At 37.1% G+C, this 16,218-nt stretch overlaps 1 protein-coding gene and 1 non-coding gene across 2 annotated transcripts in view; both read left to right on the top strand.

Moving 5' to 3' along the window:
- Positions 1–16,218, top strand: part of CNOT1 (CCR4-NOT transcription complex subunit 1) — a 92,772-nt gene that overhangs the window by 54,061 nt on the left and 22,493 nt on the right. The window contains exons 19-29 of the mRNA XM_042781763.1: positions 277–401; positions 811–1,097; positions 6,275–6,353; positions 8,299–8,529; positions 8,859–8,999; positions 9,930–10,109; positions 12,975–13,091; positions 13,419–13,529; positions 13,847–13,924; positions 14,094–14,271; positions 15,269–15,399. Coding sequence (XP_042637697.1) covers positions 277–401; positions 811–1,097; positions 6,275–6,353; positions 8,299–8,529; positions 8,859–8,999; positions 9,930–10,109; positions 12,975–13,091; positions 13,419–13,529; positions 13,847–13,924; positions 14,094–14,271; positions 15,269–15,399 — 1,658 coding nt within the window. The remainder of the gene's footprint in view (positions 1–276; positions 402–810; positions 1,098–6,274; positions 6,354–8,298; positions 8,530–8,858; positions 9,000–9,929; positions 10,110–12,974; positions 13,092–13,418; positions 13,530–13,846; positions 13,925–14,093; positions 14,272–15,268; positions 15,400–16,218) is intronic.
- On the top strand, positions 11,796–11,929 carry LOC122150638. The gene has a single exon (XR_006163780.1). It is a non-coding gene; the product is annotated as a small nucleolar RNA SNORA46 (small nucleolar RNA).

Genomic DNA, 16,218 nt, shown 5'->3' with positions numbered 1-16,218 from the left:
CAACCTTGAGTAAGGTTATATTAAGGGTAAGTGTAGTTATGAATTTGAACTTATTAACCTTTTGTGATGTTGTAAGTCCTAATAAGGAAATAATTAGTTTTTTTAAAAAAATATTTTGTGTCTACTTAGAACGCTTTCACACTGAAACTTGACAATTTAATACTTTCTTCATTTCTCTTAAAGTTAAAACTATGTTGGTCTGATTATTTGTGTGTCTTATGGTGGAGTGGTCAAAAGGCTTAAAATGCCCACTGGTTACTTTTCTGTTTCCAACAGCGGACTTGTCTCAGGTATGGCCAGAGGCAAATCAGCACTTTAGTAAAGAAATAGATGATGAAGCAAACAGCTATTTTCAGCGAATATATAATCACCCACCACATCCTACCATGTCTGTTGATGAGGTGAGTATCTAGGATGATCTAATTATTTTAGTGTTTAGGCAAATCTTAAAATAAATGACCTTCCCAGGTTTTTTTCTTTTTTTTAAATCCAGCTCTAAAAGTGTTTCGATATGTCTCTGTGTCTCTTAAAACCTTACATTTCTCTCAGATTGATTCAGTTTTGAAAATTGAAGTCTTTCAGAAACACGGGATTTTTGTTAAGTTATTTGTTGAACAAGTTTTCTGTTAAGAATATTTGAGGAAGGCTTTTCCTTTGTTTATATATATATTTATTTATTTTTGCGGTGTTTCCTCCCTTCCCTTTCCACCCCTGGTAACCAACAAAGAAAGTTTCCTTCCATATTGAGGAAGGCTTTTCATAATAGTTGGATTTATGTGTGTGTTTTGTTTTTTTCCTTTGTCTTTACAGGTATTAGAAATGCTACAGAGGTTTAAAGACTCTACTATAAAGAGAGAACGAGAAGTATTTAACTGTATGCTGAGGAACTTGTTTGAAGAATACCGATTTTTCCCACAGTACCCTGATAAAGAGCTACATATAACAGCTTGCTTATTTGGTGGGATAATCGAAAAAGGACTGGTCACTTACATGGCCTTAGGTTTGGCCCTACGATATGTACTTGAAGCCTTACGCAAGCCTTTTGGATCCAAAATGTATTATTTCGGGATTGCTGCTTTAGATAGATTTAAAAATAGGTGAGTGAGTAGGTTTCCTGTGATGCTTCCCTGTTTTAAAATACAGAGTAATAACCATCCTTTATTAACTAATATGTAACAGGCCTTATACAAAGCAGTATACATATATATTAATCTTACAATAAGTGTATAAAGTAGAAGAGGAAGAGTTTAAAATAGTGCAGTTTATTACACTGACTAAAGTGATAGATAGACAATCTATAAATTGAGAGAGGATTTTTTTTATGTTTGAGATAATCTACATACAGTATAATTCACCTTTTTTAGGCGTATAATTCTTCGAATTTTGATTTATTTATATAGTGATAAAACTACTAACACAATCAACAATCTGTATTTCCAGCACTGCTTTTTAATCTCTGTAGTCAGCCCTCTTCTCCCACCCTCCGTTCCCGGCAACCGGTGATCTACTTTCTCACTGTATATAGTCTTGCCTTTTCTGACATGTCATATTAATGGAATTATACAAAAAGGAGACTTTTGAGTCTGACTTCTTTCACTTAGCATGATCCTTTTGAGATTCATCCATGCCACTCTATGTTTTGGTGGATCATTCCTTTCTACTAAATATATTCCACTGTATGAATTAGTGACAAATTGCCTGTCACCTGTTGATGACCAATTGGTAAACATTTGTTTGCAAATAGTAGTTTTAGGGAGTTTGTTGAAATCTAGTTTTAAGTAAAATGTGACTTTTAAAAAACAAAAGTGTAAACCACAATGAAATACCATTTCACTCCTACTAGAGTGGCTAAGGTAAAAACAAAAAATACAGAAAATCGACAAATGTTGGTGAGGATGTGGGGCAGTTAGAATCCTTACCCATTGCTGATGGCATTGCAAAATGGTACAACAACCATTGTGGATACCAGTGTGGCATTTCCTCAAGAAATTAAAAATAGACCCACCATTTGACCTACCAATTCCATTCCTAGGTATATACCCAAAAGACTTGAAAGCAGAGACCCAAAAAGGGACTAATGTTCATTGCAGCAGCATTCACAGTAGCCAGCAGGTAACCACCACCACAACACATCTGCTCATCAGCAGATGAATGGATAAACAAAATGTAGTACATACATACAATGGAATACTATTCTGCCATTAGGAAAAATGAAATCTTGATACAGGCTTCTAATGGCTGAGGTCTTGATACGTGCTATGGATGAAAATTGAAGACATTGTACTGAGAAAACTAAGCAAATCACAGAAGGGCAAATGTTATATGACCTCACGTATATAAAAAGACAAGAAAAGGCAAATGTATAGAAACCAAAGTTTATTAGTGGTTATTCAGGGTCAAGAGGGAGGGGGAAGATGGGAGTTAATGGAGATAGAAAAATCATGTTAATTAAGGGTAGGGTTCCACAGCTAATTGTAATTGTTCTCCAGTAAGTTGTACATCTGTAAAATGTGGAATTGTCAAAGTTGTGTGATAAATGTTCACAAAAATGATAACAGTAGAGTAGACTGCTGAGGTATCAAATACCTCATGGGCTTTGGTTTCTTGATACAGAAGTTAAGGGTCACGGTTTCATGGGACATCTAAATTAATTGGCCTGATAATAATATGTTTAGTGCTTTGGTCTACCTCCTAGTTTATTGTGTAGTGCTTGGGGTCTTCAAAATTTGCAAGCAGTCATCCAAAGTACAACAACTAGTTTCTGTTGACTTGGAGCAAGAAAAGAAGAAGGAGAGAGAAATAGGAAGAAGAGTAGCTAGGAAGCTTAGAGGGTAGTGAGTTTATGTTAAATGAGAAAAGATCGACTCAAAAGGATGATGAGAATGATTGTACAACTTGAAGAATGTAATCAGTATTCCTAAATTGTACTTGTAGAAACTGTTGAATTGTTGTATGTTTTGCTGTGTATATTTTCAACAACAACAACAACAACGACAAAATAAATAAAATTTAGAAGAAAGAAAAAAAAAAGAATCAAAGACCTAAATGTAAAAGCAGAAAACTTTTAGAAGAAAGCATAGGAGAAAATCTTTGAGATCTCGGGTAAGGCAAAAATTTCTTAAATACACCATCAAGTACATGACACAGTATCAAAATTCAAGGAAATAAACGTCTTAACAATTAAGAACTCTCTTTGAAAGACTTGTAAGAGAATGCAAAGATAAGCCACAGACTGAAATAAAATATTTATAAGTCACATATCTGATAAAAGACTTGAATCCAGAATATATGAAGAACTCAAAATACAGTATTAACCCAGTTTTAAATGTGTGAACAATTTGAACAGACACTTTTCCAAAGAGGATAGATGGGTGGCAAATAAGCAGGTGAAAAGATGCTCGACATCATCAGTTATCAGGGAAAGGCAAATGACCACAATGAAACACCACTACATACCTATTAGAATGGCAAAAATTAAAAAGAACGACCATACCAAGTGTTGGTGAGGATGTGAAACAATCTCTTGCTTTCATGCATTGCTGATGGGAATGTAAAATGATAACACTACTTTAGAAAACAGGCAGTTTTCCCAAAAGTTAAGCATATATCTACTGTGTAATCCAGCCATCCCACTGCTAGATACTTAAGAGAAAATTAAACATGGCTATACAAAAGACTTGTACATGAATATTCGTAACCCACAATTGGAAACAGCCAACTGTCCATTGACAAGTGAATGGATAAACAAATTGTGCTGTATTCAAACAATGATATATTATTCAGCAGTAAAAAGGAATGAACTATTGATAAAGCAACAAAATGGATGAATCTCAAAATAGTTTTGGTGAGGCAGCAGACACACGAAAAGAAATGCTCATGATTATTAGCCTTTAGAGAAATACAGATTAAAACAACAACAATTTATCTTTATTGTCTCATCCAGCATTAATAGCAGAGTTCAGTAAAACAAAACATTTTATCAAGGGTTTAGAGAGGCTGAAGCCTTCATATATTACTGATGGGACTGTAAAATAACACAAGTATGCAAAATGGTATGGTCCTTCCTTGGAAAGTTGGAAATAGCATTATCATGTGATCCAGCAACCCCGCTACTAAGTGTATATTCTAAAGAAATAACAGCCATGCTATGAATAGATAGGTGCACCCTTATTTTCATCATATCATTATTCACAGTATTAAAAAGATGGTAACGACCTAAGTGCCCTTGAATGGATTAATGGATAAACTATGTTGTACACACAAAATAGAATACTGCACAACGTTAAAGAGTAACAGTGAACTTGCAAAGTACCTCATAACATGGATGAATCTGGAGGACATTATGCTGATGAGTTACATTAGTCTGTCACATAAGGACAGATAGTATATGAGACCACTACTATAAAAAGTCAAGAAAAAGTTCATACCCAAAAAGAAACATGCTTTGAAGGTTACCAGAAGTGAGAGGGGAAGGGAGGGTAAATCACTAGCTACAAGGTAGACAACTTAACCTTAAGTAAGTACAAGTAGCTTACCTTAAGTAGCTATAAGATACTAACTTGGGTGAAGGGAAAGGCAGTATACAGTAAGGGGAAGGTCAGCACGAAATGATCAAGGCAAAGGAAGACACTGGGAGGAGCACAAGAGTTAAAAGTCAACAAAGGTAAAAACTATTACATATACAATCTAGTAATCTGCAAGTGGATACGTAGGTGGATACTCAAGCTGAACAGCTGGGGAGGCGAATGGGACTACACCCCAAAATATATAGGTTTGAGAGAGGATATTTCTACATATGGGTTTATATGTACTTCAGATTTACCCATGTAATATAATAGAGGATATGTTGTGTTGTTACATGCCACCGAGCCGTCTCCAACACATAACGACCCCTCGGGCTTACCAGGTGCTATCTCTGTGGTATCACTCATCCTTCCGCGTGGTGGCTGGTGGGTTTGAACCTCCAGCCTTCTGGTTAGCCATCAGGTGCCTTGGGCATTGTGCCACCAGAGCTCCCAGTAGAGGATATAGGGGCAAAGTTATTAGAACTTCTTAGCCATAACCAAATACTTTGAAGGAGTGAGTCACTGGGCCTAGGGGCTCAGGATAATAGTTTCGCAGGGTTGGGGGACAACATCACAGTCAACTGGCGTAACATAATCCACAAAGAATGTTCTACATCCTACTTTGGTGAGTAGTGACTGTAGTCTTACAAACTTGTGAATACCCATCTAAGATATAAATTATTGGTATCTGCCCAACTGGAGAAAAGAAGAGTGAAGACAATTAAAGATGCATGGTCTAGAGGACCACAAAAATCTCAGTGTCCCCCAACCTGAGACCAGGAGAGCTGGATGGTATCCAGCTGGTAGGACCAACCACTCTGGCAGAGATTACAGTGATTGACAGATGGAAGAAAGTTCTGAATAGAGTTGGTGAAAAATGTGGAACAAAACTCAAAATCATAAAGAAGACCAGACAGTCTAAGAGACTAATGAAACCCCTGAGATGATAGCCTTTAGTCACCCTTCAAGCCTGGAAGTGGACTCACCCCAGTGGTCAACTTTCAGCCAAACAGTATGCCTATGAGAGATATGCACTCCTTAGAACTATCAGCCATGTGAGATCAAAGGGCAGCATTTATCCAGGGTTAAGGATCTGGAGGCAGGAGAGAGTAGGAAAGGACTAAATGGAAGGACTAATGGAAACGGTAAGCACAGAGGAAGTAGGAAGAATGCTGTTACATTGTGGAGATTGCAGTGAATGTCACAAAAAATTACAGTGAATAAAGGAAGCCACACTCCCTTAAAAAAAAAAAAAAAACCAAAGTGCCTAATACTTGATTCTATTTATAGAAGACAAACTAGTGGTGAAAAGCAGATTAGTAGTTTCCTGATGATAAGAGGAAAAATGAGGAAACTTGGAAGTGGTGATACATTCACTCTCAATAGTGGTGGTGTTTTCATGCATGTATGTATATAACACATTGTATACCTTAAATGTGCACAATTCATTGTCAGTTGTATTTTAATGAATCTATTCAGTCAAATACACGTAGATGCTAATAAGAAGGAGAAAACACAGGTAATGTTTTCTTCCTGAGCTAAAAGGAGTACAGCTCTTAAGTATTTCCCACCTCTTCTTTTGGCATTCTCTTCAAATAAGATATTTGGAGGTAAAAGGGAAAATGGCCTTGATTAACAGATGGAAGAAAGTTTGTGTTTGTAGCTTTGCTGCTGCTTTTATGTGAATTGATGACTGAATGATTTTGCAGATTGAAGGACTATCCCCAGTATTGTCAGCACTTGGCTTCTATCAGTCACTTTATGCAATTCCCACATCATTTACAGGAGGTAAGTGCTTTCCATATCTAAGATCTTTTTAGTAGTTTGAGGGTTTATCTACTAGAAACAGTCCTACTGTTTTCATTTAGAGTGTTTATTTTGGGATTTGCTAGGAAAGGCATTAAGATTCTTAATTTTGTGATCCTAGGTATGCATATTTGTTGCTCATTTGCAGCTTAGTAATGGAACATAAAAGTCATTTGTAGGTTATCTTTTTAAGAAATGGTTTTGTTTCATTTAGCAAAAGGGTGTTTTTTTTTTTTTTAATTTTTTGCATTAAATCAATAAAATTACTTACCCACTTTAGATAGTAGTAAGACTTACAAGTATCACATGTAATAATATATAGTGTTCCTTACCAACTGATTTGAGTTGCTTGTTGAAAAGGAGATATACCCTAGGGAAATGGAACTAGGAAAATGGCATTTTTAGCCAATTTCTTGGGTGATATTCTGGAAAGTCGAGGACTATAGTCTTAGAGGGGAGCTCTGGTAGCGTAGTGCCTAGAGCCCTTGACTGCTAACCAGAAGGCTGGCAGTTCAAACCCACCAGCCACTCCTCGGAAGGAAGATGGGGCAATCTACTTCCGTAGCGATACTGCCTCGGAAACCCAAGGAGGGGTCGCTAAGCGTCAGGTCCGACTCAATGACATATAACAACAACAACAACAACAACATGGTCTTAGTGATTGACTTAAGTTGGTTGGTAAACATTATTCATACATCTTTCTGGGCCTGTTGTCAAAGCAAGCTTAAAGAGAACATGAATGTTAATTGAACTTCATTAGTTTTGTATTTTATACAGAGCAGATACATGATTAAGATAATTTTTAAGAAATAAAGACTACAATATGAACTGAACTTAAATTCTAAGCTATAATTTAATCTAGTATTTCCTACCTCATCCTGCTGGATATGTAGAAAAGGCATGGTATTATGATGGCTTAACATAGGAGATGGTGGATGAAGAAGTAGGAGTGTGTTCATTCAAGGCAGGGGTGGGAGGGAGGAGGAGGGGGCATATAGTTCTAAACCAGTGTAGTAAAAATTACACAGGAAGGCAGGTTTGAAAAGCTAGGATGGGAGGTCAGGGTCACCACCGTCAAAGGTTCCAAGAAGGGTGTTTGTTATTCAGAACTGGGAATACAGAGTTTGGAAGACTAGAGAAGAGAGCAAGAGAGGTGGTGTAGGGGTAATCATATTCCACCACCTGATCTAACAGGATAAGGGAAGAAAAGTGATTGTTGCTTATAGACCTGTCCTTGGTCATTTTAAAGGGCATACTTTTTCCAGAGATTGCCCTTCCTATTTAAAAATGCCTCTTTTATAAAATTTCCATATTTGTAGATAGCTTTAGTTTTGACAGGCAGAAATAGCACCAGGAATGCTGTATCAGTCCTTTAATTTGAGGGGCTAGGGGGAAGGGAAGAAAGTTTATTGGTCTTGGGGCGGGGGAAATCTTCCCTAGAACATGCAGTAGTAACCTCAAGTTAGCTGGCTATGTACAGTGTTTTGCTTTGTTTTTGATAGTTACAACTTTAATAGGTCAAACATACTGCAGTGTGCTTTTTAGGGCTTAGGTTTCTCATCTGTGTCCAAAAAAGAAAATCAGTTTACTGTGTATATTTCAAGAATTATAAAGTTTGTATTTGTTAAGGGGTGGCTTTAAGGAAATTTATGTGCAAATATTTGGGACAGAAAATTCAGAAGTTGTTTGGTTAGATTATTTCTCACATAGATAGTTTTACCCTACTACTATTTTACCTAAGGAGTCCATGGTATGCCCACTTACATATGAGTGCCCGAGTGAGACAAGGAAGGAGTGAGGAAAATGAACTAAAAGAGTGCTCTGAAATTATTACCTCCCTCTCAGAGAAGTGAGGAGAATATAATTCAAATGTTTGAATTTCCATTAAAAGTTTTTAAGTGTGTTTTCCCCCTCCCTGCCCTTACAGTATATCGAGTATGGACAGCAGTCTAGAGATCCTCCTGTGAAAATGCAGGGTTCCATCACAACCCCTGGAAGTATTGCACTGGCTCAGGCCCAGGCTCAGGCCCAGGTTCCAGCAAAAGCTCCTCTTGCTGGTCAGGTTAGCACTATGGTAACCACCTCAACAACCACCACTGTTGCTAAAACGGTTACAGTCACCAGGCCAACCGGAGTCAGCTTTAAGAAAGATGTGCCAGTAAGTAGGTCTGCTTTTTTTATTTTGCAGAATTTGTTGTTATGTTGTAATATATCTACCAGTGAGGATGTTTTAATTTTCCTGTGATACATGCCTAATAAAGGAAAAGTATAAAGACCAGAATTTCTCCCTTTGTATCTCTGAGACCTCAGGTTTCCCAGAGGCAGCCACTATTATTAGTTCAGTGCATATTCTTGCTTGGTGCTTCCGGTGCACAATCATACCATGTGTATTTTTATACTAAACAAATGTGTGTGCATTCTCTTTTGGAACTTGTCAAGCAAGCATTTCAGCTTGTCTGCTTTATATATTTTTTCATTTCTTTTTAGCCTTCTATTAATACTACAAACATAGATACATTGCTTGTGGCCACAGATCAAACTGAGAGAATTGTGGAGCCACCAGAAAATATCCAGGAGAAAATTGCTTTTATCTTCAACAATCTCTCACAATCGAATATGACACAAAAGGTGAGCAGGATTATAAATCACTACAGATGCTCCTTTTTCCCCCTAATGGCTTGGGGGGGGAATTATTTTCGAAGTTCTGCCCACTTTTTCAAATAACTCATTTTAAAGTTAGAGGTAATAGAATCAAAGTGAAGGGCATGTGGATGCCAAGCTATTGGCTCTGGTTTTTATGGATATTAAATAGCACAAGTTTGCATTGTACTAATTTTGCAGTGAACTGTCGGTTTTCTGAAATCAGCTTCATGATCTCTTGGTGGTGGAAGGTTTATTTGTACTTTTAAAATCTTCTCCTCAAGGCCATTCAGAGCTTGTATTAGATACCTAATAACTGAGGTAGGCCTATGGAAAAAACAGCATAAAAAATGATGTTTGCTTTCTAAGATCATATGCTCGGATAGTATCTGAAAATGCCAGTTATAGCTAGTAACATTAACCTAATAAATAAGTAGATTTTAAGATGTAATACAGCTACCATCTTTCAAAATTGCAGCATGCTTCATTGGGGGGAAAATTCCACTGATTGACGCCTTTAGCATACTTCTTTAGGGAAGAGAGGCTTCAAACTTAAAGGTGATTCCCAGAGATGGAAATTTAGAGAAGAGTTCTGGTGTAGGTCTGTTACTCTTTTTGGGTCAGAGGGAGAACAGGATGAGACGGGATGAAGGACTGTGTTTTCTAATTTCAAAGCTGCAAATAAGTGACCCTAGATATTTCAGTTCTAATCACCCAGTTACGGAGATGACTGTACTACTGTAGACTGAATGTCCATGTAGCGTTTCTCTGATGTGAGGCAAAAACATGGCATACTGATGTAGCTTCTAATTAACATTAAAGACATTCCAAAGAACCATGTACTGTAGTATGGTTCACAGAAGGAAAACCTTTACTATATTGTAATCCTATGCTTCCCGTGTCGTATTGATTGGCTAGGTTGAAGAGCTAAAGGAGACTGTGAAGGAAGAATTTATGCCATGGGTTTCACAATACCTGGTTATGAAGAGAGTCAGTATTGAGCCAAACTTTCACAGCCTGTATTCAAACTTCCTTGACACCCTGAAGAATCCCGAGTTTAACAAGATGGTTCTGAATGAGACCTACAGAAACATCAAAGTAGGTGTTGGCTGTTATATTTCCTTTCATTGCTTTTGTGAATTTGAAAATACTTGATTATATAGGTAGTTGCTTTTGTTTTTTGAAATTTGTTCATTTTGGGTGTTGTCTTGTCCCCACCGCCCCCATAGGAGCCCTGGTGGCACAGTGTGTAAAGCACTTGACTGCTAACCAAAGGTTAGCAGTTCAAACCCAACTGCTTCTGAGAGAAAGATGTATCTGCTTCAGTTTATTAATAGCTTTGGAAACCCTATAGGGCAGTTCTGTTCTGTCTTGTAGGGTCACTGTGAGTCAGAATCAACTCCATAGCAGTGGATTTTTTTTTTTTTTTTAATTTTCCCCATAAGTTGTCTATACTAAAGGAACTCTGGTGGCATAATGGTTAAAGCTGTTAACTAAAAGATCAGAAGTTTGAACCCATCAGCGCTCAATGGGAGAAAAATGAAGCAGTCTGCCTTAGAAATCCTGTGGGTTCCACTCTTAAAGGGTTGCTATGATTCAGAATCAGTTTGATGGCAGAGGGTTTGGTTGCCTATATTAAATTGTTCTAAGCTTTCAAAAATGAAACTAAATTTCATGAAGTTTAATCTTACAGACAAAAACCCTATGTACTATTTACTCTGAAAATAAACACTATTCTGAATTTGTTTTTATCATTCCATACAGATTTGTATCTTTACCATCTGTTATAAATAAACTAAGCTTTGATTTGCATAGTCTAAAACTATGTATATGACATTACCCTCCATGTATCTTTTTAATTTGCTTTTCCCCACTCCCAGATATTGTTTGCAATATGCTCTTAGCTCTAGTCTCTCTTTTTTCCTTTTTAGATAAAGTTTTATAGAAATTGGTTAGATATATATTACTAATGGGTATTAAAGTTATTAATAGCTTACACTATTAAAAAACAATGCTGAAGTGAATGATTTTATTTATGTCTTCTAGTATTTAATTGCTAAATATCTCTAGACTTTTAACCTATTTGTGAAATTGTTGTCTGGGATTTTCACCAATTTATTTATTTATTTTATTTTTTAAAATTGTGATTTGGGTGAAAATTTACAGAGCAAATTCTCTTTCCATACAGCAGCTAACGTACTTTGTCTCATGACATTGACTACAATTTACCCCAATGAAACAGCTCCCCTCCCAGTTCCTCTCTATAGTTACCTCTTCCCTGTGTCCATCCCTCCATGCACTCTTGCCCCCTGAGCTGTCTCCCTGTGAATACACAGACCTTCTATTCTCCCATGATTGTTCTCTACAAGGAGTGTATCTACCTCAGGTAAATGTTCACCTCATATGCCTGTCTTTTGTTTGGCTGGAAGTCACAGGAGTGGGTTCAATTCTAGACCTGAAGGGCAGCTAGGGGCCATAGTCTCAGTGGTTCCATCAGGCTCTATCAGACCAGCAAACCTGGTCTCCCCCCACACCCTTTTTTTTTTTTTTTTTTTAATGATTCTGAGTTTTGTTCTGCATTCACCAGTTTATTTTAACATTAAACTTTGTAATGAGCTGAAACCTGTTTCATCACAGATTTATACTTAAAGTATACGTATTTTAATCTCCAAAAGATTACTTATGTATTTCATGAAGAAAACTTATAGAAAAAAAGTGTGAACTTAAAAAAAATACAGCTGTGTTTGTTCTTTGTTGATGAGCTTGTCATATTCGCTAGAAACCAGCACTATATTTAAACCAGTGGATGGAAATTTTCCCCATTCTTGGTTACGCTGTAGTGCTAAAGAATTCCTTGGCTCTTCCCTTTGTACAGCTGACTCTGCCATTCAGCTGTTGTATGGAGTTAAGAAACACAATTATGTTCCGCTTTTCTTATCTGATCTTTTAATACCAAGAGTGACTGGAATACATGAAAGTTTCCAGATACTCTGAAGCAAAATTTAGAAGATTCCTTCTTTTAAACAAAGATTTAACTGTAGCCATGAATTAAGAAGTACCAGGTAGGAGGGGTGTGTACGTTGCTCAGAGCTCTCTCCTGTGATAGTTCTGTTCCCCTTTAGGAAAACAAGAACTGGAAAATTAAGAGAACATAAATACAACATAAATCAAGTTCTGAGAAATGAATTGGGTTATCTAGACATATGAAAAGAAGTGTATAAGCAGTACTAAACCATGTTTCAGGAAGTTATCTTAGTTGTTGCCGGAGATGCGTAACGACCTAGAGAATGCACAGAGATGGCACTTGTGACTGTTTTGTGGCATTCTTCCATAAGCCTGCTGCTATGAAGGACTTAGTCTTCGTTTGCATTCAACTTAGTAGCTTTACAAAGAGATTTGAAGTTGAGTCTCTGCTTTAGACCTAACTGAAGAAGGAAGAAGGAGCTTTGGTAGCATAGTGCCTAAGGCACTTGACTGCTAACCAGAAGGCTGGCGGTTCAAACCCACCAGCCACTCCTCGGAAGGAAGACTGTGCAATCTACTTCCGTAGTGATACTGCCCCTTGGCAACCCAAGGAGGGGTCGCTATGAGTCGGGTCCGACTGGATGGCACATAACAACTACAACAACAACAAAGTTACCACAGTTTTAAATTTGAAGTAATTTTCTGTGGACAGATAAGTGACACTTTTAATCTTGTGTACCTTTTGAAATTTATACCATGAATTTGCATTACCTATTTTAAAAATAAAATGTAAGGACTCTTTTTAAAAAATAAAAGTGCTGGGTAACGAACACAGCAAATGATGACATTATAATATATGGAGTAGATTACTGTGTGGTATGTTCTCAGAATTAGTTGGCTTCTTGGGTAACATCCTTTATCTATAAAGTAGGGTGATGGAAATTGCAAACATATGGTATAGAATGTTCTCATACTTTTCTTAATTCTACACTGTTTCAGGTGCTCCTGACATCTGATAAAGCTGCGGCCAATTTCTCAGATCGCTCTTTGCTGAAGAACTTGGGACATTGGCTAGGAATGATCACACTAGCTAAAAATAAACCCATCCTACACACTGTGAGTTTAAGCTGAAGGTTCATACAAAATCTGAGACTGTTCATATACTGTATTATATCGAAAAGTCTTGACTTTGTTTAGAGCTATTTTAATTATTACTGGGTTTTCATAGGAGTTTTAGCATGTTTTGAATCACTAGTATACCGTATTGCTAAGGAGGATAAAGAAAAGCCAGCAAGATGTAATTGTCACTCTTTCCTTTTCTTACATCATCAGTCAAATACTATGTTAGTTCATTTCTGGGATGAGCTTGGCAAAGGTTCCTTTCTTTGGGTATTTTGTCATGGAACATATTCCCAGCTTTAAAAAATATTTTTCTTGTTCTAGGATTTGGATGTAAAATCTTTGCTGCTAGAGGCTTACGTTAAAGGACAGCAGGAACTGCTCTATGTTGTGCCCTTTGTTGCCAAAGTTTTAGAGTCTAGCATTCGTAGTGTGGTGAGTAGATTTTAATACTTTATTGATAGCTAATTTACAGGAGTTTGTTTTAGCACACAAGAGATAATACTTGTCTTATAAACACGGAGCCACTTTTCTTCAGTAGAACTAAGATTCCAGTTTGTGAAGCCAGCTAAAATAAGGAGACTTTGATTCTCATGGGTAGCTTTGGGTTTTGATGTTTTTGTAAAGTATGGTATAGGTGGGGAGGCTTAGAGCTTTTGTTAAGGTTCTGTAGGTACAAATGCTTAAATGTTTTGAATAATCCAAATTAAAGGGTGATTTTTGGGTGGCTTAACATAATAGCTTTTCTTTAGGTTTTTAGGCCACCAAACCCCTGGACAATGGCAATTATGAATGTATTAGCTGAACTACATCAGGAACATGACTTAAAGGTATATTTGTTGCTTCTTTATTCCTTGGAATATTTTCTGCCTGCAAATTATTAAAAATGACAGTATAGACAGTATTTTGGGGGAAGCATGATAATAATTGGGTGAGAATATGATGAATAAAGGTAAAATTTTCTATTTAAAATTCTAATCAACTATTGGAATTACACAGCTAAATTTGAAGTTTGAGATTGAGGTCCTCTGCAAGAACCTTGCATTAGACATCAATGAGCTCAAACCTGGAAACCTTCTAAAGGATAAAGATCGCCTAAAGAATTTAGATGAACAACTCTCTGCTCCAAAGAAAGATGTCAAGCAGACGGAAGAACTTCCTCCTATCACAACCACAAGTAAGTGTGCTAATTTTAGTTTAGATTTCTTGTTACCAGAAAGTTCTTTTAAATGGAGCATCTTCACGTATGCAGTTATAGTTAGTTGTTCTACAGTATGGGTTGCTAGAACTGTATAATATCCAGTGAACCTTCCAAATTATGTAAGAGAAAGTAATGTTAGCCATTACCTCTCCAAATTCTAGAATTATATATGGTGTTGGTGGTGGTGTGTTGTTATGTGCCGTCGAGTTGGACACAACTCATAGCGACCCCTCCTTGGGTTTCCGAGGCACTATCACTACAGAAGTAGATTGCCCCCATCTTCCTTCTGAGGAGTGGCTGGTGGGTTTGAACCGCCAGCCTTCTGGTTAGCAGTTAAGTGCCTTAGGCACTATGCTACCAGAGCTCCTGGAATTATATATGGTATTCTTAATTAAATGCAATTAATCAATTGTTCTTTATATCACAAGTAGGCAGTGTTTCTCTTAAGGTATTTTAGGGTGCAGCAACCAATTGTATGGCATGATTTACAAGTGCTATCTCTAAAACCTAGGGGTGGCCAGGCCAGGTAAACCTACAAGGGGGAATGAGTATGGATCAAAAGGGTCGGTTGGGATGGCAGCTATAATGAATAATTGGGAGATGTGATTAGAATGAACTTCCTTTTCTTTTTTCTCAATCTTCAGTAGCTAAAAATCCCCAGATAGAATCAGGTAACGACGTCAGTTGAGAATGAACTTCACTGTAATATAGACTATTCATACGGCCTGAGTGTGCGCCGATTTCTGTGTTACAGGGCACTGCCATGGACATGGTTGTACACGCTTCGTTCAAAGAGCTGGTCCACTAACATAATTTCCCTTTTGATAATTTAGTGTGGCAGAGATGTGACCTATCATCTGATTAGTAATCCAGTTAGTTTGTATTAGATAATGATTCCTTGATACCCAGTTAATTTTGTAGTAAAGCCAAGAAATGTGCTCTTTTTGGTTCTTATTTTATCATTTACATTTAGCAACTTCAACGACACCAGCTACCAGCACTACCTGTACAACCACCGTTCCACCGCAGCCCCAGTATAGCTACCATGACATCAATGTGTATTCCCTCGCAGGCCTGGCACCACACATTACTCTCAACCCAACGGTAAGTAGGCTCCCTTACCTCCATATCCCTAGTTCCTAATTTGTGACAAGTGAACTGTTTGGTCACCTTATCTTCTCCTTTCCCCTTCCTTCTGGTGTCCTAGGTTGTAAGCATTTGTTGCAAAGAGCAAGAATCAAGAAACGCAGGTGGGGTCATGTCACCTTAGCCTTATATTAAGCCACTTTTGGCAGTTAGTTGGAACTGGACTGATCCCTGTGTGGATATATGAAATGTGCAGGTTAAGGTCTTGAAGTGGGACTTGGCACTTTCTGTTAAGTTGTCAGGGCTTGGTTCTTGGAGACAGTCTTGTCTAAGCTTCCCATCAATCCTCTGTCCTATACTTAAAGGTATATTTATGCAATAGAATCGGGGTAGTAATCTAGAGGACTGACATTAATACATAAAGGGATTGTTTTAACCTGGTCTTTTCATTTCTTTATATATAGCGGTAGCACTTAGTTTCTGAACTAAACCTCGAGGTATGAAGTGTGATTCTCCTTTACATTATTCCAGTAATCTAGTTATTTTTATGTGTTTATCATGAATATTTTAAACTTTTCTTATCTTTAATTTCTAAACAAACTCAATAAGTTAAAGGGAGCAAAGTAAATATTAAGGCATAGTTCTTTAAGAATATTAAAGCCATAAATTTGAACTTATTAGCAGGAAGCAGGTGCAATGCATCTTATAGTAGAGAGCTTGCTCAGTAAACTTGGAATTACAAACAAAAACTAAGATGTGTTTATTTCTGTATCAACAGTATACTCAATACTTTTCTCTCTATGTAAACCATTTCCTGAGTTCTTTTCAGTGGTTAAT

This window comes from Orycteropus afer, unplaced genomic scaffold, assembly GCF_000298275.1.
Source record: "Orycteropus afer afer isolate SDZICR_OR568_19922 unplaced genomic scaffold, OryAfe1.0 scaffold00009, whole genome shotgun sequence".
Lineage (NCBI taxonomy): Eukaryota > Metazoa > Chordata > Mammalia > Tubulidentata > Orycteropodidae > Orycteropus > Orycteropus afer.
This window is presented reverse-complemented; position numbering and strand designations above follow the sequence as displayed.